This window comes from Ambystoma mexicanum, chromosome 1p, assembly GCF_040938575.1.
Source record: "Ambystoma mexicanum isolate Mex_15411 chromosome 1p, UKY_AmexF1_1, whole genome shotgun sequence".
NCBI classification, from domain to species: Eukaryota; Metazoa; Chordata; class Amphibia; order Caudata; family Ambystomatidae; genus Ambystoma; species Ambystoma mexicanum.
The window spans coordinates 474,209,494-474,235,561 of record NC_090921.1 but is presented as its reverse complement, the minus strand read 5'-3'; the positions used below and the strand labels follow the sequence as shown (position 1 = coordinate 474,235,561).

The window sequence follows — 26,068 nt, the reverse complement described above, 5'->3', positions numbered from 1 at the left end:
CACTCAATAGACCCACGTCATATGGACTGTTGGTCCATAAGAAGCTTGGCACTTTTTCTAAATCTTCCTGGAAAAACAGTGGTTTCTTTTTGACGAATGTAATTCTATGTGGTATTTCTCTATTCTCAACTTTAATCCAATAAGTGAGGCTTATAAAAAAAAATAAGAATTCATCATCAGAATTCTCATCTCTGAACAACTCATATGTAAAGTCTGTTAGTCTGTATCCTTCATCAAGAGCTATTACTGTTCTTCAGGCTCCGCCCTCATCATGTGTCCCATGAACAACCACCCTTTCCTCTCTTGCCATGGCTGCCTCTAGTTCTATGGGTAGAGCCTGTCCTTCCTCATCATCAATAGGTATTTGTGGCCCAAATTAGAATTCATCAGGTATTCTGAACAGTTTACCTATCAATCCAGGAATCCATGTCAACAAAATATTTACTCCATACACAAATACCTCTGGATCTACAGGAACACCTCGTAATGCCTTTTGGCCTGTAAATGCTAATATAAACTCTCTTACATTCATGTAATGTATCCCTGGAGAAGAACATACTATCTCGTTGTCACTGATATTGCCATGTAACGTTTTGTCATCAGGTCACATCCTAATGTTAACTGGTGTCTGCTGAGAATACAATAGTGGCATAGACACATCAGTAAAAGGAACTAAACTCATAATCCCAGAGAATCCCTGCGCATTCATGGCAATGCCAGACATTGGGTACTTTTCCTCTCGAACACAGGAACGAGTCGCTCCAGTGTTTACAAGAAACAAAACTGTCTTGCCTCCTTTCATTACCATACCCCTCGGTTCGTTCCTCTTGGGTGTCTGGTGTCACTGATAGTACTGAACACATCAAGCCGCTCTGTGGGCTTTGATATTGTGGATACACATTCATCCCTGTGCCCGTGAAAGGATTCCCTGCTACCACGGTCACATTCCCTAAACTGGGTGTGGATGCTGTGGGGCTCCTGTATTCGGATTCCATGGTGGCACTATTGCGTGTTGTGTTTTTGCTTGCAGAGTCTGTACTTGTTGTGTTTGCATAGGTTCTTGCTGTGGTTGCCCTTGTGGGAACTGTGATTGCAACAAAACGCGTTGCGCTTGCTGTATTTGCGGCGCACATGCCTGATTCTGAGAGTTTTTTTTTTATATAGCGCTCCTCATCCCAAGTTATCAGGGTGCAAGTTTACAAGATACAATTAAAGTGCAAGTAATTACCATTACAATTAACAAATACATACATTACCATTACAATTAACAAATACATACAGAAGTAGGGGGACAATGACAGTAATACAATTGCATTGTAGGGCAAGGATACCGTTAGTACAATTACATAGTGAGGCGAGAAATACAGTAGTACGAGTACATTGAGAAGAGATGCAGTGGATAGTACAAATAACATCAAGCAGTTACAGTGCCAAGGTACATTAGATTACCTCCATATGTCTAACGTCTGTTACTTGTATCATTATTCTTGTGAGACAAGCCACATTTTTTTTCAGAAATACTAGTAGGCTGGCTCAGTTCTGAGGTCAGAAGGTAAGGCATTCCAAAGTTTAGAGGCTAGGACTGGAAATCTCCTACCCCCAGCTTTTTCCAGTTTGTATCTTGGTATCATAGGTTTATTATCCTGAGAAGCTCTGGTGGGTCTGGCTGATTGGTTCTTAGTAAATTTACAGTTAAGGTATTCTGGGGCTTTGTTTGCTAGACACTTGTGGGTAAGTGATAACATTTTGTAAGCGATTCTATTCTTCATTGGGAGCCAATGGACCTGTTGTCTGGTAGAGGTGATACGGTTGGCTTTTGGTATGTTGAGAGCCGCGCTTAATGCATTATTATGTCGAACTTGTAGTTTATTTCTATCATACAGGCTGGTGCCAATATATAGGGCATTGCAATAGTCCAGTTGTAGCAATATCAGTGCTCTAGCCAAGATGATACAACTTTCGGGACACAGGAAGGGCCTGCAAGCAGTGATACGGTTCGCTGTATATGCCACTGATGAAGCTGTAGCATTTATTTGTTTACTAGGAAGAGTGTTGAGTCAAGGTAGATCCCTAGCGTTTTGACATCTTTTGCTACTTTGATGGTATTATTATTAATGGTGAAGGATTTGAATTGTTCAGGTAATTGGTTTAATCGGTTTTGTGAGCCAATCAATAGCAGCTGCGTTTTGTTGTCATTCAAAAAGAGGCCATGGATGGCCATCCATGCCTGAATGGCTTGGTAGATTTCGTTCAAAGGTTTGGAGTTGGCGTCGTAGGCGCTTGAGAGGGGGATGAATATTTGGGTGCCATCTGCATAGTTAGTGTAGGTGACACCCAAACGGTCAAGGTAGTCAAATAGAGGCTTTGTAAAGATACTGTACAAAGTAGGTGAGATGCACAAGCCTTGGGGAACTCCACATAGGACTCGGGTGGGTCTGCTGTTGGTGCAAATACTCGCATTGTCCTATTTGAGAGGAAAGATTGAATCCAAGATGTGGCTTTGGCGGAAAAGTGTGCTGCTGAAGGCAAATGTTTGCATAGGACGTTGTGGTTGACCAGGTTAAAGGCTGCAGTGTAGTAGGGGAAGAGGTATGTTACGTTTGTCCATTAACTCATCCATTTGTATTTTCAGGTCAATAAGAGCTGTTTCTGTACTGTAACCTGGTCTAAAACCTGACTGGCGAATGCCAAGGAGGTTGTTTGACTCGAGATATTTTTGAATTTGGAGGTACGCAGCCCTGTCCAATATTTTAAGTAGGAAGGGTAGCGTTGTTATAGGACGAAAATTAGTAGGGATATTTGGGTCTAGTGTAGGTTTCTTTAGGAGAGGGAGAACACCTGCATCCTTGATGAATTTATTAAAGACTTGATGTAAGGTGCGACCTCCTCTACCACATCTTTGATCAGAGTGGCAAGGCATATGTATCCCTGACATCTTGAGGGTTTGAGGCTCTCAATTATTTGTATCACTTCGGGTACAGAATATGGGGCAAACTATAAGGCTTCATCGACATGACGTCAGTATGCTCAAAGTGATGAGCGCCTTCTCTTTGTGCTTTTTCATCTTCTTCCCTTTCTTCATCTGACATCATTATACACTGACTGGTATGGCTATTGTCCCTTTCCTCATCTTCACGATCTAGTCTACTTAAAGACAGCGTTGTATGCTCGCCCATCATTATGTCATCCAATCTTTTTCCTGTTTCTTTCAGTAGAGAACCTTCTATGTTCCCTTCGGTTTTATAAACATCTTTCTCTCTCATTTGCCTATATAAATCCCCAATCCTTTTCCCTATGCCTTCTGCCTCATGCTCATCACCTCATATCTGTATTCTTGGTATCCCTTGAAGCACCCAGTGGGACTGTTGTGACCCTTTCTCTTCTTCCCATCGTTCTCGTGCTTCAATTGGTATAATACATCTATTAACTATGTGGTCTATTTCATCATCCATTTGTCCCCTTCTCATTTATTCTTCTGTTCTTCTCATCTCCCCTTTCTCTTCTTCCTCTCACCTTCTTTGCAACCTATGTGTATTTCTATCTCTTCAAGTTTCTTCTACTCTATTTTCTTTCTCTTCCTTTGTTTCTTCATAACTTCTTTGGTTTTCCTTTTGCTTCCTCTCTTTTTCCTTCTCCTCTTTGTATGCCCTTTCTTGTTCCTTTTCCTTCTTTTCTTGTTCCCCTTTTTCTTCTCTTTCTCTAACATCATCAATGCCCTTTCCATCCAGTTTGATAGTATCTGTCCTCCCATCCACTCATTCTGTACTATTGTCACTTTGTTGACTTTGTCCTTCCCTTACTTTTGTCTCTTGGCTTCTTCTTCTATCTCTGTCTGTCCCTTCTTTCATCAGGCTCTTAATATTCATCACATGCTGACATATATTTTCATTTGTTAATATTGCTCTCTTCTATATTGTCCTAATTATGATAAGCGGGGGCACATATGTCGGTAAGACGGTCGGCAGATGCCCCTTTGACTAAATTTCTGTCCAGTCCGTGCAGGCGCCCCGTGAACAGACAGCAAAGTGGTTTCTTGGGTAAGAGTCGATACAAAGGGACTCGAGCTCAGCAATAGATGTAAGAAGAGCATCGAAAGTGGCAAATAAAGGGGAGGTATTGTATTGTAAGTGTAAATATATATAGTACAAGGATGTTTGGGGTTAAAAGAGAGAGAGAGATACCGCAATTCTTGATTCCAAGGGGATGGGTGGACACGCATTAAACTCCAAGCAGAGTATTTTATAGGGATTCCTGAGGCATGGATGAGATGAAGAATGTCTGTCAAAATCTAAAATGGGGGTAAACTTGAGATGAGACACATTTCTAAGGACAGTAAAGGAAGGTGATCACAGAGAATTAAAAGTGCACATTTGAATGTGATTATAAATATGTCAACATAAAACCTTTTTGTTTTGTTTAAATTAAGAGACATAAAACAATTGTGATAATCCAGATGGTAATCAGATTCTAATATCATGAGATTGACGTCAATCAGAGGAGGATACACATTAAAAAAAATAGTAAATAAATGGAGATTCTTAGAGTATCAATAATAACAACAGCAAGACAGCAAGAATCGATAAAAGTATAAACAAAGGAATAAAAAGGATACTATTGTGTAGGTTTTAAAATTGGCAAAGAAATGGGGTTTTTCATAATGGGCAGCGATTGATGGTGCTTGCCCAAATCGATCATTGTGGTATATTTGACTGAAGTAATAAAATAATAAAAACAAACTGGTAAGTATTAGCAGTTTAGTACGACTTGTCATCATGGGGGACACACCCCTGCTGCACCTATGCAAGGCAATACTGAGATGCACACCATAAATTAGGAAGTATCATTCCAAGTGGGTTAAAGGCACGGCTGACAAAATGTATATGCCATGGCCCCAAGAAGGTTAATTATTGAAAACAGTATTGCAACAACATATTTACATGCTACATATACAGGGAAAAAGTTACAGAAAAGCTAAGCCATTTTAGAGCTATGCAAAATTGATCAGAGCGAGAAGGAAGACCTGTCCAAATAAAGAGTGGATGCTTAATCAGCCGAAAGGGGAGGATGTAACGGCCTCGGCTCCACCTTCTCCTTCTGAAGACAAGAGCACAGATACTGTGAAATAGGGATTCTATCCTTTAAAGGAGCTAAAGGCAGCAGCAGTGTATGTTAATCCAACATACGAGCCCCCTGCTTCTAACAGTGAGGACAAAATAAAAGAAAGCAAGATCAGAGAACGCAAATATATAAAAGAAAGCAAGATCAGAGAACGCAAATATATGTCAACACACAATGAATATAAGGAGTGCGAGGAAAGAAGGGATAGACAGATAGAGATCGAGGAAGAAGCTAAGAGACAGAAAGAAGGAAAGGACAAAGTCAACGAAGTGACAATAGAGCAGAACAAGTGGATTAAAGGACAGATACTACTCAAATTAGATGCAAAGGGCATTGATGATATTAGAGAAAGAGAAGAAACAGCGGAAGAGGAAAAGAAGGAAAAAGACAGAGATTGCATACAAGGAAGAGAAGGAAAAAGAAAGGAAGCAAAAGGAGGAATGAAGAAGGTATGAGGAACAAAAGAAAGGGAGACTAGGGGAGAAGAAACGAGATGAGATAGAAACACAGATTGAAAGAACATAGGTTGCAAAGAAGGCAAGAGGAAGAAGAGAAAAGGGAGATGAGAAGAAGGGAAGAGGAAATGAGAAGGAGCAGGGGCAAAGGGATGATGAACTAGATCATTTATCCAACAGATGTATAATGCCAATCGAAGCACAAGAACGATGGGAAGAAAAGAGAGAGTCACAACAGCCACGCAGGCAGCTGCAAGGGATGCTGAGAATACAGACATGGGCTGATGAGAATGAGGCAGAAGGCATAGGGAAAAGGAATGGGGATTTATATAGGCAAAGGAGGGACAAAAACAAAAGGAAGTACTGAAGGATCTTTATCAAAGGAAGCAGAAGGAAGATCAGATGATGTAATAGCAGACAAGCACAGAACGCTGTCCCTAATTAGCCTGGTTCTTGATGACGAGGAAAGGGATGAAAGCCATACAAGTTGGGGTATAATGATGTCAGACAAAGAGAGGGAGGAAAATGAAAGGGCGCAAAGGGAAGGCGCATGTGGTTTTTCAATAGACCCGAGCATAGAAAGAGGGGTAAAATGGTCTGATTTAGAAGACCCCAAAGAAAAAATACCTGAACCGATAGCATATATTGAACGACCACAAGTATGATCGCATAGTGTAGGGGATATATGTAAGCCTTATGTAAGCAGATTAAGATCACTACCAGGAAGAAGATGAATAGGTGAAACTAGCCCCACCTGGAAGACGAGTAGTGTAGGTGGGTATGATTGTGGACAAGGATTTACACAACTCCCATTACTAGAGAAGGGGGGAAGATGACCATGGGGGAAGATGACCACAGTATATACCATGGCCCAAATGGATAAGGATAATTTGAAAGGTGAAGTGCCTAGTTTGACTGCAGGGAAAGAGGATATATGAGCTAGAAAGAATGACAGCAGGAATGACTTTAGCAGAAAGTGACATAAAAGGCCTGCAAGCAGCCATTCTAGGGAACAGAGCTGATGACATTTGAGACTAGCAGTGTATGCAAGTGTAACTGCACATATGGAGGGCACTGAGAGTACAATATCCCGACACATCAGACATAGACGCAATTATGATAGGGCAATGTGGGAGGACGAAGACCCTGTTGCTTTTATTCAAGAGATTCAAGAACGTTGGCGTCTTGAGACTAGAGACCCGTGGGATAAAACAGTGGCATTATTTTATCATATTTTATGTCAGGGATTCCCTGAGCCAGTGAAGCGGCAGATGAAAAAGACATGTAGGGACAGGTAGAGATGGAAGTGAAGGCATGGCCAGAGATACAGTTGACTATCGTAAACTGTTGTCGATTGTTACAAGAGAAAAACAAAAAGAAAGCTGAAGGCAGGGAGTAGGAGGAGACAAAGTTAATTCAGAAACAATTGGCAAAATTTGCTATAGAAGGAGAGGTATTGCCAAGTGATGAAGGTGTGACGACATACGATGTACAGCCAGCGCAGTTAAGCAATGTACGGTATCCTATAGATGAAAGTGGGTACAACTATAGGCCACAAGGTAGAAGGAGTGGCCATAGAGGAGGAGGATGAGGCAGATTTCAAAACCCTGAGGGAGGAGGGTTAAATGCAGGACAGCCACTGCAATGTTGGAATTGTGCAAGGATAGGACACAATGCCCGAACATGTAGAAGTAGAGGGGGCATGCAGAACTGGCAAGCTCCAAGAGCGGGATTGGGCTATTTTCCACAGTATAACACAGAACCGCAAGAATATTTATGCCCAAAATACATGCAGAATCAGACACGTATGCCGCAAATAAAGCAAGAACAGCAAGTTCTAATGTAAGCACAATTGCCACATGGGCAATCACAGCAAGCGCCTATGCAAACACAAGTACAGACTCAGCAAGCGCAGACACAACAAGCAGTGGTGCCACAATGGTATACATAAACGGGAGTCCAACAAGCACCCACACCTAGAACAGGGAGTGTGACCATGGTAGAAGGAAATCCTTTCACCGGTACAGGGATGAATTTATATCCACAATAGTAAAGCCCACAGAGCGACCTGATGTGTTCAGTACTATCAATGACACCAGACCCCCAATAGGAACCCAGGGTCAGGGAAACGATAGAAGGCAAGACATTTTCATTTCTTGCAGACACTGGAGCAACTCGTTCCTGTGTTTGAGAGGGAAAGTACCCAATGTCTGGCATTGTCATGAATGTAGAGGCATTTTCTGGGCCTATGAGTTTAGTTCCTTTTACTGATGAGTTACCAATTTCTATAGGCAAACATGAAGTGTCTATGCCACTATTGTATTGTCGGCAGATACCACTTAATATATTAGGATGTGACTTGATGACAAAATTAAACATGACAATATTTATTACATACAAAGGAATAGTGTGTTCCACTCCAGTGATACATTATAAAAATGTAAGAGAGTTTATATAAGCATTTGCAGGACAAAGGGCATTATGAGGAGATCCATTAGATCGAGAAGTATTTTTATATGGAGTAACTGTTTTGTTAATGTCGTTACACAGAGTGGTAGGTAAAATAATGAGGGTACCTGAAGAATTTATTTTCAGGCCAGAAATACCTATGGATGATGAAGAAGGACAGGTTTTTCCTCTAGAATTAGAAGCAGCAGATAAGAAAGTGTGGATGTCCATGGGACAGATGATAAGGGAAGAGGATGAAGAGCATTAATAACTCTCTGAGAAGGATATCGATAAACAGATTTGGCAGGTGAAGAACTGTTTAAAGGTGAGTATTCAGATTATAAATTGTATTTTTCATAAGTTTCAAATATCAGATTAAAGTAGAGGATAGATATATACTGAAGAGAATGCCATTGGTAAAAAAAAAGAAAGAGTCATTTTTTCAAGCGGATTTAAAAAGGTGCCAAGCACCTTATGGAACAGCACATCCATATGACGTGGGCCTATTTAAAGGGGTAGGAGCAGTTAAATTAAGCTTAAACAAATTAAGCTTAAACATGGAGCGGAATTGCAACAGCAAACAATATCCTATGAAGGCATATTTGAAACAATTTCCGCTTTAATACGTCAGGGAATATTGGTGCCCTCAGAATACCCATGTTACACAGCTGTGTACCCAGTGAAGAAATCAAAAGGGGGCTCATGGAGATTTACTCAGGATCTCCATCCCCTAAATGAAAAATATTTGAAGCAGAGTTTCCTCTGGTTCCAAATGCAGCCAAGATATTATGCAATATCCCAGCCATAGCTAAATATTTTACCGTCATAGATTTAAAAAAAAACTTTTTCTCAATACCACTTCATGTAAACTCACAAGATTTGACATCATTTTCATATAGACATCAGCACTTGAACCATACAAGACTTTTTCAGGGGTAATGTATATCCCCCTCGATCTTTAATAGGGTCCTCCAGATGGACATGGGTAATGTACAACTTGAGAGTGCAATAATTCAGTACGTAGATGATATATTGGTGTGCATTGAGATAGAAAAAAAAGTGCAGAAAAGACCCAGTCTAGCTCATGACCATACTAGCAGAGAAAGGATACAAAAGAGACGTTACAATATTGCCAGAAAAAGGTCCTGTACATAGGACAGTTAATCTCAAAAGAAGGGAGAAAAGTGACACCTAAGAGAGCAGAAGTAATCATGACGACACCTAAACCAGAGGCAGTGAGAGAAATACAACCATTTCTAGGCCTATGTAATTATTGCAGGGCCAGGGTTTTTGATTAAAGTACATATATTTGATCCCTTTTAAAAGGTCTTAAGGAAGCACAGGTAGACAAAAGTAAGATAACATGGACAGATGAGATGACTGAAGATTTTGAAGAGTTAAAAACAGCAATGTGTACAGCCCCTGTTTTAGGGATTACAGACTATAACAAAGAGTGTTATTTATTCTCACATTCGAATGGGGTAGTAATGACTGCAGTTCTCACATGAAAAACCACATTAGGACATAAACCATTTGCTTACTATAGTGGGATTCTAGACCCAGTAATGAAAGGACATTATCCTTGTGAACAAGCATTAGCTGCTGCTGCTTTCGCGATTGAAAAGGCTGTGGCCGTTACTATGGGGTGCTCAATTACGTTATTTGTCAAGCATTCCTTATTTGCCATTTCAGAAAAGCCCAAAAAGTACATTGACTACGCAAAGAGCATCAGGATATGAGATAATTATTTCGAACACAGCAATCAAAATTGTTAGATGTAGAGTAGTGAATCCAGCAACATTTATAGCGGAACCAATAGGGAAGGAGGACTATGTACATGATTGCACAAGGAATATTTGAATTAATTAATTGAATTACAAGGACATGCCCTACAAGACGAGCAAGATTTATGGAAGTGACAGGGGTGTTCTTTATCCCCCACTGAGGCTTTATGGAGACAGGATACACTGGAAAGTCAGGTATGCCTCTAGCATTATTGAAGGTGGCGCTGGAGCAGTTTCACTACCCTGCATGAATCTTGCTGACCTGATCGCAGAAGATTGGTTCTCCCCAAACTTATTAGAACATGTGGCACAGTTTATTGTGAAATGCATTGTATGCCAGAAATTCACAGCAGGACCCACTTTAGGAACAGTGAGAGGATCAATCCCTAGACATGAACCTAATTGTCTAGGGTCCAATCCCTAAACCTAATTGTCCCTTTCAGCATAAACATATAGATCATGTGGATATGTTGCAAACATGTTATGTATATAGGCATATATCAGTGGTAGTGTATCCTTTTTCCAGATGGATTGAGGCAGGTCTATGTACGTACCCCGATGCCACATGTGCTACCAAGTTTCTCATGTGTGAGGTATTTCGTAGAGGATGTGTGCAAAGTTATGCGGTCTGATAATAGGCCGTATTTTGTAAATGAGCTGTTTGAACATGTCACTCTTTTATTAGATATGAAGCACAAGTTCCCTTCTGCCTATCACCCACAGGCAAATGGTATTTGTGAAAGGCTAAACTGACTCTTCAAAGAAAGGATAGCAAAGATTAAGATCACTTTAAAGACGGGATGGCTATATTGCCTACCCCTTGCCTTATATGCACTCAGAAACCATCCTATCTCAGATCACCACCTGACTCCTCATGAGTTGGTGACTAGACGCTGCATGAGAGTACTGCTTGCTCTTCCCACTCGAATAGGAACTGATGCCCACAGTGTAGCAAAAACATTAGATGATGAGATACATGATTATTTGACAAATATGACTGCTAGTATTTGTTTTATTTTGCAACATTTCAAAAACCAGAGGGAGAGGCAAAGAAGATTGAAGAAGACACCCAAACAGTTGATCTCAGTGATTTGCTGAAACAGCATAGTTTGTATCCAGGGGATCAAGTACTATTAAGGAGTTTTGTCCGCACTTGGAATAAGCCCTGCTTTGAAGGACCGTACCTAGTAGAGGGGTTCACTCTAAAAGCTGTATAGTTACAAGGAAGACAAGCCCAGCTGCATCTGCATGATGTAAAGCCGTACAAAGGAGAAACCCTGCCCCCCCTGCATCCAATAACAGTGAAGCAGGAGAAGAAACTCCATGGATGATGATGAGATCAGCTACCAAGAACCAAAGCAAAAATTCATTGAAATAAGGACACTTTGAATTTCTAAAGAGTTTGTAAAGCGAAGTAGAAAAGGGATGAATCACCTTTCAAAAACAATTCCAAACTTTAGATGGGAACAAGAAACAATGTATTGATGAGCCGGATTTAAAGAAGAGCACACTGTACTTTAATGTTACACATAGCAATAAAGTTACACACATTCTTGTATGCTGTTTTCACTTACATATTGCAGTTTTACCCAGCCTTGGTAAGACAACACGTGGACATGATTAAATATTTCGGAATCCTAAAAACAGCCCTATTATTTTGAGGATTATCATTGTGATCATCTTGTAGTTGCTGATGTAAAAAGTGTGATTTATAAACACAAAATTACATGTTAAATTAAAGAATGGGATTTTTCAAAAATATAAGAGAATTACTGCCAGCAAGGAAATCAATACGTTTCTTTGGAATACTTTTTATGACCTCATTTTGCACAATAATTTGTCTTTTCTTCCTTATTATTATGGCATGCCGACATATAATGATTAAAAATGCAGAAACAGTGATTGACAAAGAAACATCTCTTCTTATCCCTAACAAAAGCATAAGTAGTATTTTCCCCAGATTTTTCTGAACAATTATTCGATTTAAGAGAGATGCTGGAGATGATCATGAAAATATAAATACATATCTTGATAATTCAGCCCATTTAAAGAATAACATGTGGTATCAGCACACGAAGGAGGTGGGGAGGAGAACGTCAGATGAAAGCTGCTACGTGTGCTCCCTCATCCCTTATGCCATGAGTACAGCCAGAAAATGTATTGCAAGGGAAATACCTATACTTGCTGCAAGGTGTCTCTGCCATTTAGCAGCATGCACAACAAGAGGACAATTTGAAGGAAAATGGGCTACCTTAAGATGGAGGTTGAGAAAGACATTCCCATATGAAGATGGATAGATAAAACACAACAAATGTAAAAACATCCCGGCTGGATGAGCAGGATGCATATGTATTCCCTTTTGGTATGACTGGAGTCCAGAGAAGGATTGTCAAGCAAAAAAGAGTAGCATGTGCAGATGAATCGGAAACACCAGGATTATCAGGATTCTGGGAACGACCTCAGCTATTAGTATATGGACGAGCGGTAGCTAGCACAGGATGGGAAGATGGAATGTTAGCCTGTATTGTGCACTTATTGATGACAACACCAGTAAAGATAGTACAAATATGCAAAACTATTAACTTGGGTCAAAAATGAAGCAGGACCTGTGTTCATACTATCAATGAAGAATGTCACATTGTGCTTCAGGAATACAAAATCGACTAAAATGGGAGAAAACAGATAACTGATGTCCCAGGAATGAGCGGATAAACTGCTGTACTGATGAAGCACAATTGGGCCTGTGGATCCAGAGCGTACATGTAGCTGCCTAAACATTGGGAAGGAATATGCTCTAACCTAGTCATACATGTTCCTGCATAGGTGATTCCCCAAAGTGATCTCCACATTGAAGAGTTTCCAAAAATGCATGCACACCAGAGAAACAAAAGATTGCTCAACCTCCTTCGGCTAAAGAGAGCGAAATATTTCTCAGCAAAACCAATAGGGACCTGTGATAACATTCTAGCTGAACACAAGCTATTCAGTAAGATGGCAGTGATATTTACAGCTATATCATGCCGCGAATACAGACTGCAGCGAATGTCAAGTGGCTGCAGATAACCAGATGGGAGCTTTTACAAACAATAAACACGATAATCAAGGGATTTAATGTGATTCGAGAAGAATTAAGGGCTATCAGATGTATGAACTTCCAGAACAGGTACGTGCTGTACTTGATTATAGCACTAGAAGGTGGTGTGTGTGCCAAGATTAGATCTTCCTGCTGCACATAAATACCTGCCCATGAAGGAGAAAACTGAACCTGGACAGAGACAATAACTATGTGTCAACCCTACACATGAAGATGGAGGAAGAAGTAGATGAGACAAAGGAGGATGACTGGTTCTCTTCCCTGTTCTCGTGAATTACAACCTGGTTGGCAAATGCCTTTAAGCTGCTTGGAGCAATACTAGTGTTTGTATTACTAGGATTCTGTCTTGTAAGACTAATTATAGCACAATGTAAGAAGACAGCTAAGAAAGCTACTGGGATGAGGATAATGATTTATGTAAATGTTGTAACTGATGAGCACACACAGACTGAAAGCACCACTGATGAGTATCTGAAAGGAAGTCCCCTGGAGCCCCCAGGAACAAAGTTTTACTACCCCAAGGATCATAGGACCTATGTGGGACATTGGGTATTCTGTCAACCAACTAGAGAGCGTTACCACATGACTTGAAGTGTAGAAGAACATATATAATGTAGATGAACTGAAGGGGGTGACAACAATATGGATTCCGAGGAAAACTAAGTATGGAGAAAAGATGAAGAAGATTGAGGAATAGCAGGTGGTTGAGGACTCGACCAAAGGGGTGAATGTAGAGAGGCAGATGTACACATCATCGGTAGTGCCCGCCGACTCACCTTCGTCATTCTGGAATAGCAGCAAGAGAGCACTGTGTGTGACCCCAGGTATCATCCCAGTACTGCATCAAAGATCCGAAAGAAGTTATACACTCAGACAACCATATTGAATGTACCCTCATGCTGAGGTGGTGGAAGGATGCCTGCATACACCAATGGACAGAGAAGAGCTATAAGAGACATCAGACCATAGCATAGTGATGTCATGAAGAGAAAATACAAGGACGCACTGAAACGATATGCATTGCCTCGGGAGTATAGCTCGGGGGCAACGTGCTCGCCTTGGAAGCAAGATGACACGGAGCAACACAGGTTCGATCCCCGTGTCCACGCTCAGAAATCCATGGGTACTAAGCGTGTTATAAATATCATATCATAAATATTTGACGAATTAAGATGCAACTGAAGTAATAAGAGAAACATGCATGTAGAAACAAAGAAGTCATATTCATTGAGAGGAGGATCAATAAATGTATATAGGCAGAATCACAAGGTAGAAAAGATATATATAGAAACTTGCTGCTAACGAAAATATAACACAACAAGAGCGGCATGAAGAAAAATCTGTATTATATGTATTTACAGGTAGTTTGAGGCATGCCTACGAGATAAGGGCCAGTCAACTATGTTACTAACGCCTGAACGATACATAGGTATATATGTAACCAATCCCTCCACGGTTATAATAATAAAATACCTACTTTTTTTCCAATGTTTTTGTGCCTCCCCCAGCAGCCCTCCCACATCTTTTTTAATACTTTCCCCACCCCTAAAACTACTATTCATATTCCCAATCACAATTATATATAGTTTTCTAAAAATTATTTTTTTTTATTTTAGATGTTTTAGGTTTGTTTAGAAATGCATTCTTTGTTTTCTATTCGATACCATCACCGCATACCTCCCTCCACGCGATAGATTTAGCTATTTGCCAGGTAGGATGACATCATAGCTGAAGTACATCAAAGTATAAAGCTTTTGTATAATCGAAATATCGCTGAGAGTGTGTGAGCTACAGTTTCTTTGTTCACCAGGTTTCCCTACTTTATTGAGCTGAGAATAAAGTAGTATTTTGCCATATTCTTTGAGTCTGTCCGGTTATTCGGGTCTGAGATGGTTTATTGGTAATTCCATCTGGTACTTGGAGCGGTTCAAGTGCCAGATGGAATTACCAATAAATGATCTCAGACTCAAATAACCGGACAGATTCAAAGAATATGGCAAAATACTACTTTATTATCAGCTCAATAAAGTAGGGAAACCTGGTGAACAGATTGCAGCTTAAACACTCTCAAATGCATTTTGATTGCACAAAAGCTTTATACCTCAATGTACGTCAGCTATGACGACATCCTACATGGAAAACAGTAAATCTATCGGATGGAGGGATTGGTTAAGGAAACATATATACGTATAGTTAATTTGGGTGTTAGTAACATCACTGGCTACCCATTATCTGGTAGGCACGCATTGAACTACATCTTACTGTATATAATACAGATAATAGCAGAATAACAGCAGCAGATTGACTTCTGCAATGATGTGTAGTCCATCCTTGTATAAGGCTCTTATGATTGGATGGCATTCTCTTCCAACCATGGAAATTCAGCTCGTTAGCAGCACGTAAGTAAAATGAAACCCAGGTGCAGGAAACGTCAGACAACTGCCCACTTGGACAATTACCCTATCAACTCTCATCAATTAGGCCATAAGCCAAGGCTTCTTCTTTGTAGTTGGCTTGGTTGACTGTTCTCTTCCTCAGAACTTTAAGAGGAGTGAAGGTACATTACTATCTTCGCCCGGAGCTTAATGAATAGGCCTTGTTTTCTGGTCTTGCACCACTTTTGGGGAGACCATGTCATGTTATGTTATGTTAGGACATTTCTTGAGTGCACAGTCCCCCTGAGGTATCTTGGCACTAGAGAGCAGGCACACAACCATAACCAAAAGCCAAAACCACTCTGCCTAAAATAGGAATGTCTTTATTGGCAACGGGAGCTCATTCCATAAAATAGCTGCTGCTACGGAAAAAGCATCTCCTCCAATCCACATACACCAGCATGGAGCCACAACAAGCAGGTCAGCAGATGCACAACCAGCGATTGGGAAGATAGCAAGCAAACTTTGCTCATAGAAATTCCACACCCTGGTTGTGCAGCACCCGATGAACTATACATAAAGCTTTAAACTTGATGCAATGAGTCACCGGAAGCCAGTGGAGGGACCGTAGCACCGGGGGAAATGTGGGCTTCATAAGGTGTACCAGTTGCCACGCGGGCTGCTAAATTTTGTAGGCGTTGCAGTCACAGAATGAGCCCCTTTGGCTGTGCTAGATAGAGAGAGTTACAGTAGTCTAACCAGGATAGTACCAACGCTGCCACCACTGGGGGATGAAGAGGGGCCGAGATCATGGGGAGCACTTTCTTAAGTAATTTGAGCTGAAAGTGATTGGCTTGGAAAACGGCTGCTGCTTGGTTGTCCATGGATAAAGAAGCTGACAGGACTGCACCCAGATTTTTCACCTTCCCCACCAGAGCCGGAAGGGGACCAAGAGAAGAGAGCCAGGACACCCAAAGTGAAGGATCGGAAGGACAGCCCATCACCAGCACTTCCATCTTGTCTCTGTTCTATTTAAGCAAGTTGTGTTTCATCCAATCCCCCACGGCCACCAGGCACCCCATAGGCACAACTACCATGATTTTGTCCATCCTGTCCTTTTATTTAATGCTATTTGATTCAATTATACTGGCTGCTATTACTCCTCTTGGTCTCTGGAGACTTGGCTGCTCCATCTTGCATATGCTGTATGCATCTTTGATTGCTCAATACTTTGCATTTGCAAATGTTGACTCCTTTGCTTAATCTTAGAGAAATATGTCATGTGAATGTGGCTAATCCTCCTTGACTCCTTTTGTGCCTTGCAACTGATTCTTACTATGGCATCCTTGATCACGAGCCAAGCAAATACCCTTTGTTCTTTGCATGAATCTGTTTTCCAGCACCTTTTAGCTCTGAAGCCTTGGTTTCTCTCCTTCAGGTTTCTAGCTTACTATTTATATAGAGTCAACATCCATTCTCTCATCATGGCTGCTTTACCCATGTTATATTTTCTACTGCAGCAAGCTTCTATATATCTCATCTACCTTGCGTTTCTGCATATTTACATCTACTGCATCTCTTCTCACTTATCTTCTTAGTGTATTCAATTTCTTCATCTTTGCATATATGTTTAATTTGTTACTTCAGTCACATCTTCACTCTTTAAGTATTCGCATCAGTGCGTCCTTGTGTCTTCTATTTATGACATTATGTTGCACCTGTCAGACTTCTTCAATGTTCAATGGTTTCTGCAGGCATACTTCTACCACTTCAGTTCGAGGGCACATTCGATATCGTTGTCTGAGCACATAACGTCTCTCGTATCTTCGATGCGGTATTGTGAACAAGGTTTAAAATTCATAAAAAAATTACCAACAGACACCTTAAAAGCATACTATGTAACTCTGCTGTGATTCAAAGGTCCTTATGTGCTATTCATCCCTGGCAGCCCTTGGATCACAAGAAAAGTATCAACCAGGAGGCTAAGAGTTAAAAGTGTGCTTATAATCTAATTAGGTCCATGCCTCTGACTTTTCATGTATTTATCAGACTCAAGAAAGAAAAGTGGCTGTTGTGCTAGCAACACTCTCTAAGTCCCCCAAGAGAAAAGTAATTGGCACTGTATGGTTATCTAGAAGACCTTCTCTTTGTAGATAATGATCAATGAGTTTTCTCCCTAAACACTTAGGAACAGCCGGGGCAACTTACTATGAAATGCTGAAGAATCTCATCTATTTCCTGACAGGTTGTACATGCTGGTCAGTGCCATTTCACCATTTCAGGACCAGAGGGACACTTCTCACAAATGTTTAACACAAATACGTCCAGCGGTTTGGAATGTACGTGCAACAGGAATGTTGTCTTAGAAGAATGACAGAAACAGGTATATTTTGGGACCCCCTCTATAACTTTGCTCCTCTTGATTAACAACTTTGTTTATTTAATGCAGCGTTCATTATAGATTCTTTCAGGAATGCTTTGTGTGGAATTTGTCAAACATTTCCAAACAAATAATATAAACCATTCCAAAAGTGTTGTTCCTATGAGGAGAGCAAAAAAGCATCTCTTTAGCTCATTTGCATAACCACGGTGCATTGTGCAGCACTGAACTTGAGGTGGATGTCGAGGGATGGCTACTGGGTGGCACTGTGACATGCAGCATAGATGAAATAGGCTTCTCTACTATAACATTTCAGGTAGAATGTCTTTCATACTTTTTCAAACCCACCATAACATATATATATATATATATATATATATATATATATATATATATAAAAATATAAATGTTTGTCACGGGCCTCCCAACCTGGACATTTCAGAAACAATTTGACAAATATGAAAAATGTATTTACCAAATAAAAACAACTTGGGCACAAAGAGTTCACTTAATTTCCATGCTGGTTTGGAGTAAGTCCGTTTGGCTGCTTTTAAAATATTCGACAGAGAAAGAGGTTTCCCCGCTCCTAAAAACCTTTATATATCTCCCAAGGTGCTATGCAGCAAAGAGTCTGAGAGTCTTTCCAGAAGTGAAAAACTGCCACTATTCCCCAACATCCTATTCCTAAGAACTTTTGACACACTGGATAGATTTGGATGACAGTTCAAAAAAAGAGGTTTATCACGTGTCCCCTCAAACTGTAAATTCTTGGAAATATCAGTTAAAAAAAAGAAAACGTTATTAAGAAAAAACAAAAACACTGTTTTCGGCCTCTTCCCATTCATTTTCCCGTACAGAAAAATTGCAATTTTTGAACAGCTGCAGTGTAAAAACCACATAGCAGATTTGGACCAAACAAGAAACAACTTGAGCACAACGCATTGACTTACATTCCTTGACTAGTTTGCGGTAAAGCCGTCTAGTAGTTTTTAAAATATTCGATAGCGAATGGCATGCATCATGCTCCTTAAAAGTTTGATATTTCGGCTTTGGTGCTTTGTAGCAGAGAGGCTGAGAGGCTTTTCAGGAATGAAATTCTGACTTTTTATTTCTCAATGCAAGCGATTCCTGTGATAATAATAGGGGAAAGCCACACATTTATAGTTTGGAGGAGGAAAACGGATGCAAACACATCAGGCTAGAGGTTAGGAGTGGACACCAGGTAAAGTTGGGCAGTGAGGATGGGTTGAGAGACAGTTAAGGGTAAAAAATGTTTGGTTCATCTCGGGAAGAGCACAGAAATCTCAGAGGCTTTCCTTGGCAATGCCGCAAGATCCGCTCGGAAATAAATGTGCATCACGCGAAATGATGAGTGATAAGGGATCATGGGAAAGTGTTAGGGAGGGAAAAATCAATTGGGGGATTGGAGGACCATGAAAAAAAGAAGGGGACACATGATGAGTGCCTGCAAGGACGGGAAGACTTTTTAATGGCAAGTGTTTTTTGCTGGTATTGTGTGAATCAGTGAACAGCCAAGCTAACGCAGACATTTCCATTAATTATCGCAGGAATAAGGAGTTAGAAAAACAAAGTTTAACATCTGCAGCGTCTACATCTACTAAGCAGGGGGCAATATGTGTTTGGCAACAAATAAATGGTGTGACCATGGCTAAAAAGCTCAAAGGGAAGCTATTGCTGCAACATGTACAGAGGCCATGGCTGAAGGCCGTGGCTAGTGAGACCTCAAGTAAATTATGCAACATGTACAGAGGCCACAGTCTAAGGCCATGCATAGTGGACCGTGAGGAAACTACATGAAAAAAGTGAAATTCAGTGGAAAAAACTTTAGTTGAGAGAGAGTTAGGTGATCAGTTTAAACCAAAAACCGTTAATTTCAGCGGATGTGGGAAGGTATGACGAGCTTAACTCGGAGTCCCCCCTTGCAAAGCCCCTGAGCACATACATATTATAACAGAAGGGATTCAAGGTGACATACAAAATGGTATCATGGGGGACATTGATGGGGCAGGCCGAGTTGAGATGGTCATCACTTCCCATATCCGCTGAATTTCAAAGATTTTGTTGCATTAAATCTGATCACCTTAACTCTCTCTTGACTAAAGTTTTTTCACTGAATATACCCATATTCAGTGAAAAACCATTGTTAAAAGGGACATTATGGTTGGGTTGCTCCAATAAAAAAACTTTGAAATTCCATGAAAAAGCTTTGTTAAAAACGACATTATGGTTAAGTTTCTCCAATGAAAACCCTTGAAATTATGAGAAAATATGTTGTTATGGTAGCAGCGCAAAATTGAAAAAACAAAGAGATTCAGCAGTTATGGTAAGCTATACAACCATAGCACGCGCTCCCATCATGCACTGCTCAGGCTAACACCCAGGACATCAAAGATGACATCACAAATGGCATAATTGTTTACCTTCCTATCAGAGCGTTTAGGAGGTCCAAATACTTTGTGAATGGTACATGGTCAACACATCCATTGTGCCCAATTTTTCAAAACCACGTCAAATCTGCACAGCTGTATCTACCTCTTCATTTCCCCTTCTTGTGCTCCCTCATTCACTTCCCATTGTTTTAATCAAGCTATGATACAAAGACCTGCTAATAATATGCCGGTTGAATTGTCTGCGCCTTTCATGTTCTTGCACTCATTACAATGAGTCCTATGGATTTTGTTTGTATTAATATCTATTATTAATGTGCAATGAGACCTTTCATTTTTTGGTATGCACTATACAAGTATTATTATTACCAGTACATTTTGCTTGAGACACCACAACGGGCCAATTATATAAGACTAATGAAAAGCATTCTTGAGTGATGCTTAAAAAAGAATAGCCATTTTCTATTTATTATCCAGAATAATGTACCCTAACCACGTACATTGTAAAGATGTTAATATTGGGTACCTGTTAATTGTGGTGTGTCTTTATAAAGCACTCTGTTTGAGGTGTTGCAACCACAGACGTCATTTCAACAAAATGCCTGGGGAATCAGAAGTGACATTGCACGACCCTTGGCCTCTGATATCACGGGAAGCAATGGCACACAACCTTTCACCCATTGACAAAACAGGAAGTGGCATCACATAGACTTGTTCCTCAGTACACTCAGAAAAATATGGTTTCGATATAACTGTAATATGATACACATTTCATACAAGAATGGATAACCGTCTGTAGCGTTAATATCATTGTATATAGTGTGAGAAACCTGAGGGTATTCTAAATCCTATTTCCCATGGATCCTCTGCGCAGGTGGCCAGGGTAAGGCCATCTCTCTTGGATCCTGACCCTGGGGGTGGACAAGCGTGGGAGTTGACCTGGGTGGAAGGTCTTTGGAGATTGAGTAGAGTATGCCTGAAGGTGAGACATGGTATCCCTCCTTCACTAATACTTGCCCACCCTACCCTCCCTCAGTCTTCATGGGATATTGTCAATCTTATCCGAATTTTCCCTGTAGTCTCCCACCAACTACTGAGAAGATGAAGAGGCAGCTAAGAGTAGTGCACACTTTCTATTGCAAACACCACTGTAGTACTGCGGCGAAGAAGAGGGGTCTGGAGGCATCCAGTATTGAACATCAGACATGTCACGCCAACAGGCTTATACAAGGTCAGTCAATTGAGTCTAACCCACTTCAACTGCAGCCTGTTGATAATGGTAAAAGGTGCAGCCCAAAATCATGCATAGAGAGAGGGATGAGAGAATCTGCTGTGTTGGGATAAGACCTGGAAGTCGAGACACGAGCTAAAATCCAGGGAGACTTGCAAGAGGGACTTTGGAGGACTCATATTGGAAGGTGGGCAGCAGGTGCAGCCATACAACAGAGGAATGAGAAAAGCCACCCGTGCCCAAGCCCGGGTGCAGCTGGAGCTGCGGAAGCCACTGCGACCAGAGGGGACGCGGATCACGTGTGAAGCAGAGAAGAGGAGCCAGTGTGTGTGAGCAGACATGTTGGGCGAACTGGCGGTCTGTTTCAAGTTTGGATAGAGCTGCCGGGAGAAGCTGCGAAGTACTGGTATGGGTCAAAAGACACTCGGGAGACAAGCACGCTCTGAAAGGACAGCAATAAATAATGGTCCACAAGCACAAGTAAATGCTACATCGATTGAATACCGAACAGAAAGAAAGTTGCTATTTGAGTGAGCACAAGTAAATACTACATATATTGAATACCAAACTGAAAGAAAGCTGCTATTTGAGTGAGCACAAGTAAATACTACATATATTGAATACCAAACTGAAAGAAAGCTGCTATTTGAGTGAGCACAAGTAAATACTACATATATTGAATACCAAACTGAAAGAAAGCTGCTATTTGAGTGCACTATGATGTGCTGGATGGTGAATAAACGCTCAAAGTCAAATAGATATATTAAAAGGCACACCAACAGTAAAACGCAGTGTGAACAGAACTAAAGGCATGTGAAGTATTGAATAGATGTTTTGAGTATTACAAGTGCAAAGAAAGGATGTCAATTATAACAGCAAATGTGAGAGTCACAAGTATATAACAAGCCGATAACTGATATAAAAGAGTGTTACAAGGAATACAAGTGTGAAAAGTGAAAGCCCAAGGCAGAAGAGCCTATGAGGGGCCCAAGAGCTTTAGGGAGAAGTATGGTTGCGCGACCTGTGATGAGTGGACCGTGCGGTCTGACAACTGCGCCTAGGCAAGAAAGTCTACTACTGTGGAAGTTATAAACACCAAGAATCAGGCCCAAAAAAAAGTATAGGGTTACTGGTTGTGTGACCTGTGATGGGTGGACTGTGTGGTCATGCAACTGCGTCTAGACTAGGAAACCCTGAATAGTGAACAAGCTTTAAGGAACTGTGAAACAATTAGTGAAGCAAACCTGAAGGTGGGTCAAACAGACCCAGTGTTTTCTTTTGAACTTTGAGCAAATGAATCCAACATCAGCGTTATGTTAAAGTTTTGGGGAAGGGAACCCTAAACGTCAAACAACTGGAGAACGCTGTCTTGTGGAAGGGACTCCCAGGACCTCTGTTTTGTGTGAACTGTGCTACATTTGAACTTGGGGAAGGTAATTTTAGAACTTTGACAACACACTATTGAAGTGAACCTCTATTGGAACTCTATTGAACTTGAGATAGGGAACCCAAGAAGAATTCAAGCTGAAAGTAGCTTAGCCTTTACTTTTGAACACTTACATTTTGCTGAGAATTATAATTATAATGATACCATTATTATAATTATAAGATTCCCACACTATGTTTAGTTATAGGTATGAGGGCAAGCATAGACTTGAAGACCAGACTTTCTGTAGTTTCTCTAGGTAGGGAATATCCCACTATAGTACAGGACAAGTTAGATGTTACACCATCCTGATAATTAATGAAGTTTTGTTTAGAACTGCACATCTATTTTCTGTGTCATCTCTCTTGATACCATGCCTGTCTCACGATAGGCCCATATTACCAAATTACTGTCAATGTAAGCAGACATCCAACGCAACAACCTGGACTACTGTACATCACTCAGGCTAAACTGTACACAGACAGAGCATCTCGAAGATGCCTAAACCCCAAAGCGCAGACATCCAGTACCTGCCAAGTATCTGGCCATAGACAGGAAACAGCAACTGACCAACACAAGTGCAACCAGATTGATTTTACACTTGGACAATGCGCACTGGGATTTTCTTGTCAATAGTGCACTTTGAACCATTGCACAGCAACCCACTACTGCCAATCAGTCAGAGGTTGAATAATCCCCAAACATTTCCACCACGGGCACCCCACCATCCAGTGCGAGTCGCTACGGGCACTCAGTCAACAGCTTTAAATGTCTAACACCCACTTCCACCCTCCAACACTTTACACCTACAATGCCTTGCTCCAGCACCTTCATCTTTACACAGTGCCACCCTCCAGCAACCTAAGTCTCCAGCATTCTCCAACATCAACCACACACAAACTAGCAACTTAAGTCTCCAGTACCCTCCTTCAACACCCCAACAGCGTGAGTCTCAAATACCCTCCTCAAATATCTTATATCTGCATTCACAGTAATTGCATGTTTTATATATTTGAAAGTGTAAATAGAAGCAGCAGCTCCATGACATCACCCCTAGAAAAGGCCCATTTTAATCTTTTCTTTGGTCCTTAATATGCTGCTTAATGCCAGCCTCTTCCAGCTTCTAACACTGGAACAGTAACTGAACCCATTTTGCAATGCATCATCTTGTTCCCAAAGCAAGTGTGTTACCCGAGCTATCCTTCCAAATATATATTTTTTGCGTGGGGAAGCAACAGATGGTTTACTTCAAAAGTGGAGGGCAACTTCATGTACATTAATTGTCTCACCATGTGTCTATCTACAGTGTTCCTGTGATGCAGGTCTGGCAGATCTGGGTCGGGTCACACAGAACCCAGGCAGGATTGGTGACAGAAGCCGCTCAGGTACACCCCTCTCATTACAGGCCCAGTGAATCACTGGATGTGCAACGCATACAAAGCGAAACAATGATGAGATTTGCATTCATGCTGTCCTGTCACTGAGTGTTGCAGGCTGCTCTACCGATTCCCATCTGGCTAGACCAAGCCCCATATACGCTGGCTGTTCTACAGTACTCGGTTTAAGCTACACAGACAGCCCCAACTCTGTACCCAACCATTCAGGCATTCTTCACTGATGGACTGCCAACCTGTTAGTGATGGCAGCTGTATGGATTTTCCTGCATACCTGTTACTTCTCCAGCTAACGAGATCTAGATTCCAGGTGAACAAAGTTGTGCCACATTTAGCTGCATTTACAACTGCATTTTTCAGGTGTAACACGGATATCTGCTCTTGGCACTGCCTCTTTGTCCAGTGGCCCCGGGGTTGCAAGGACAGGTCCAGGTGTAGCAGAGTGGGAGCCAAGGGTAGCAGCTACTACCCCTGGCAATCCTCAAATGGTATCGTTGGTTGTAACTAGCTTTATAACTGTGCCCTACACTGGCTCAAAACCGTTTGGTAATGTATTATTTCCTTATAAATGTAAAGCTGGGGGGTACATTATTCTAACAAAGACCTTTAGGTGTGACATCACAAGTGACGGCGTATGGGATCTCATACCTAATAGTCAGTGAGCACTTACTAATGGAAGCGCTGCTGGCTACAGCCATGGCACGCCCATGCCAATGACAGGTAAAGAGACCCTGCACATTATTTGGCACAGACCTGACTTGTAACCAGCTTGTCCTGTAAAGCAATAGTGATAAACTTGTTCATTTGTACTATTCTTATAATGTTCCTAGTACAACTAAATTAGTATTATTGTGGTTGATATTATAATAATTATTTCACCAGTTGATTAAATGCAATTTAGCTCTCAATGTTTCTGTTCTCCAGGCTCTAAATAACTGGCTCAGTCGCGGACTCACTTTTCTTCACTGGCACTCTAACCCCCATTCCCCCCTCGCTTCTTCGGGGGCAAAGACAAAACTGGCGCTTTGTGAAGATCACTTCAGCTGACAGACTTCTGGAAAGGGCCGCTCACCTCGCGCCGCTGACCAGCAGGATGACCGCGCCGTCCTTGATGTTTACGGACTTGACGGTCTCGTGCTCCCCCAGCTGCACGCCGTTGTAGAAGAAGTACTTCTTCCAGGAAGTGACGCCCTGCTTCACCAGGTGCACGCGGAGGTCCTTCATGGTGTCCGTGGCCTTGACGGAGATTGGCAGCATCCGGCCGTCCTCCGGGAAGTGCACCAGGATTTCGTACTTGACCCAGTGCTTGGTCAACCGCCGCACTTTCTCCATGTCCGTCCTGGCCCACGACACGGCGCTCTCTAGAGCTAAGACCTGCTCATCGCGCGCAGGCTTCCAGCATGCTCTGCTCGAGGCCAAGTGAGTTGCTACAACCGGTTCCTGCTGTGAAAACTGCCGAGCTGCTGCCAAACCGGTCCCGGGCTCATTCCACGCATTCCGCCGCTTGCACGACTCTGGGGCTGAAATTACTACTCTTGGGTGAACCGAATGTTGCTGCTGAAAAAATCTTCCAGCACTGCCTTTACAAAAATATCCTGGCAGCACCCGCCCATGGTTTCGGCTGCCCACATCTCCCACACGCCTTTTCCGTACATTCAGCGGACCAGTTGGCACGCGAGACCGGAATCTCCTGGAATCCTGCAAGCCCGATTGCATGTCTGTGTTCGGTAGCACAATAGCATTGCCATTTTAGTTCAACATAGGTATCCCACCTAATGCATTTTTCAAGCATCCCTTGAGAAAGTTATGAACGCATCCAGTACTACCAACGATATTAGATCTAAAAGCTTGACAAAGCTTTCGAAATGCAAGTCGGAGCCTAAGTACTTGATAAGTGTCACCCGTCTCTAGGGCTGCAAAATAAGGCCAATTGGGATTGGAAAAGCACGCTTCCA

At 41.5% G+C, this 26,068-nt stretch overlaps 1 protein-coding gene across 1 annotated transcript in view; it reads right to left on the bottom strand.

Annotated features, from left to right (window-relative positions):
• Window positions 1-25,519, bottom strand: part of TINCR (TINCR ubiquitin domain containing) — a 136,400-nt gene extending 110,881 nt beyond the window's left edge. Inside the window, exon 1 of the mRNA XM_069649331.1 lies at window positions 25,186-25,519. Coding sequence (XP_069505432.1) covers window positions 25,186-25,445 — 260 coding nt within the window. The 5' untranslated portion in view covers window positions 25,446-25,519. The remainder of the gene's footprint in view (window positions 1-25,185) is intronic.
• Between the last annotated feature and the right edge of the window lie 549 nt (window positions 25,520-26,068).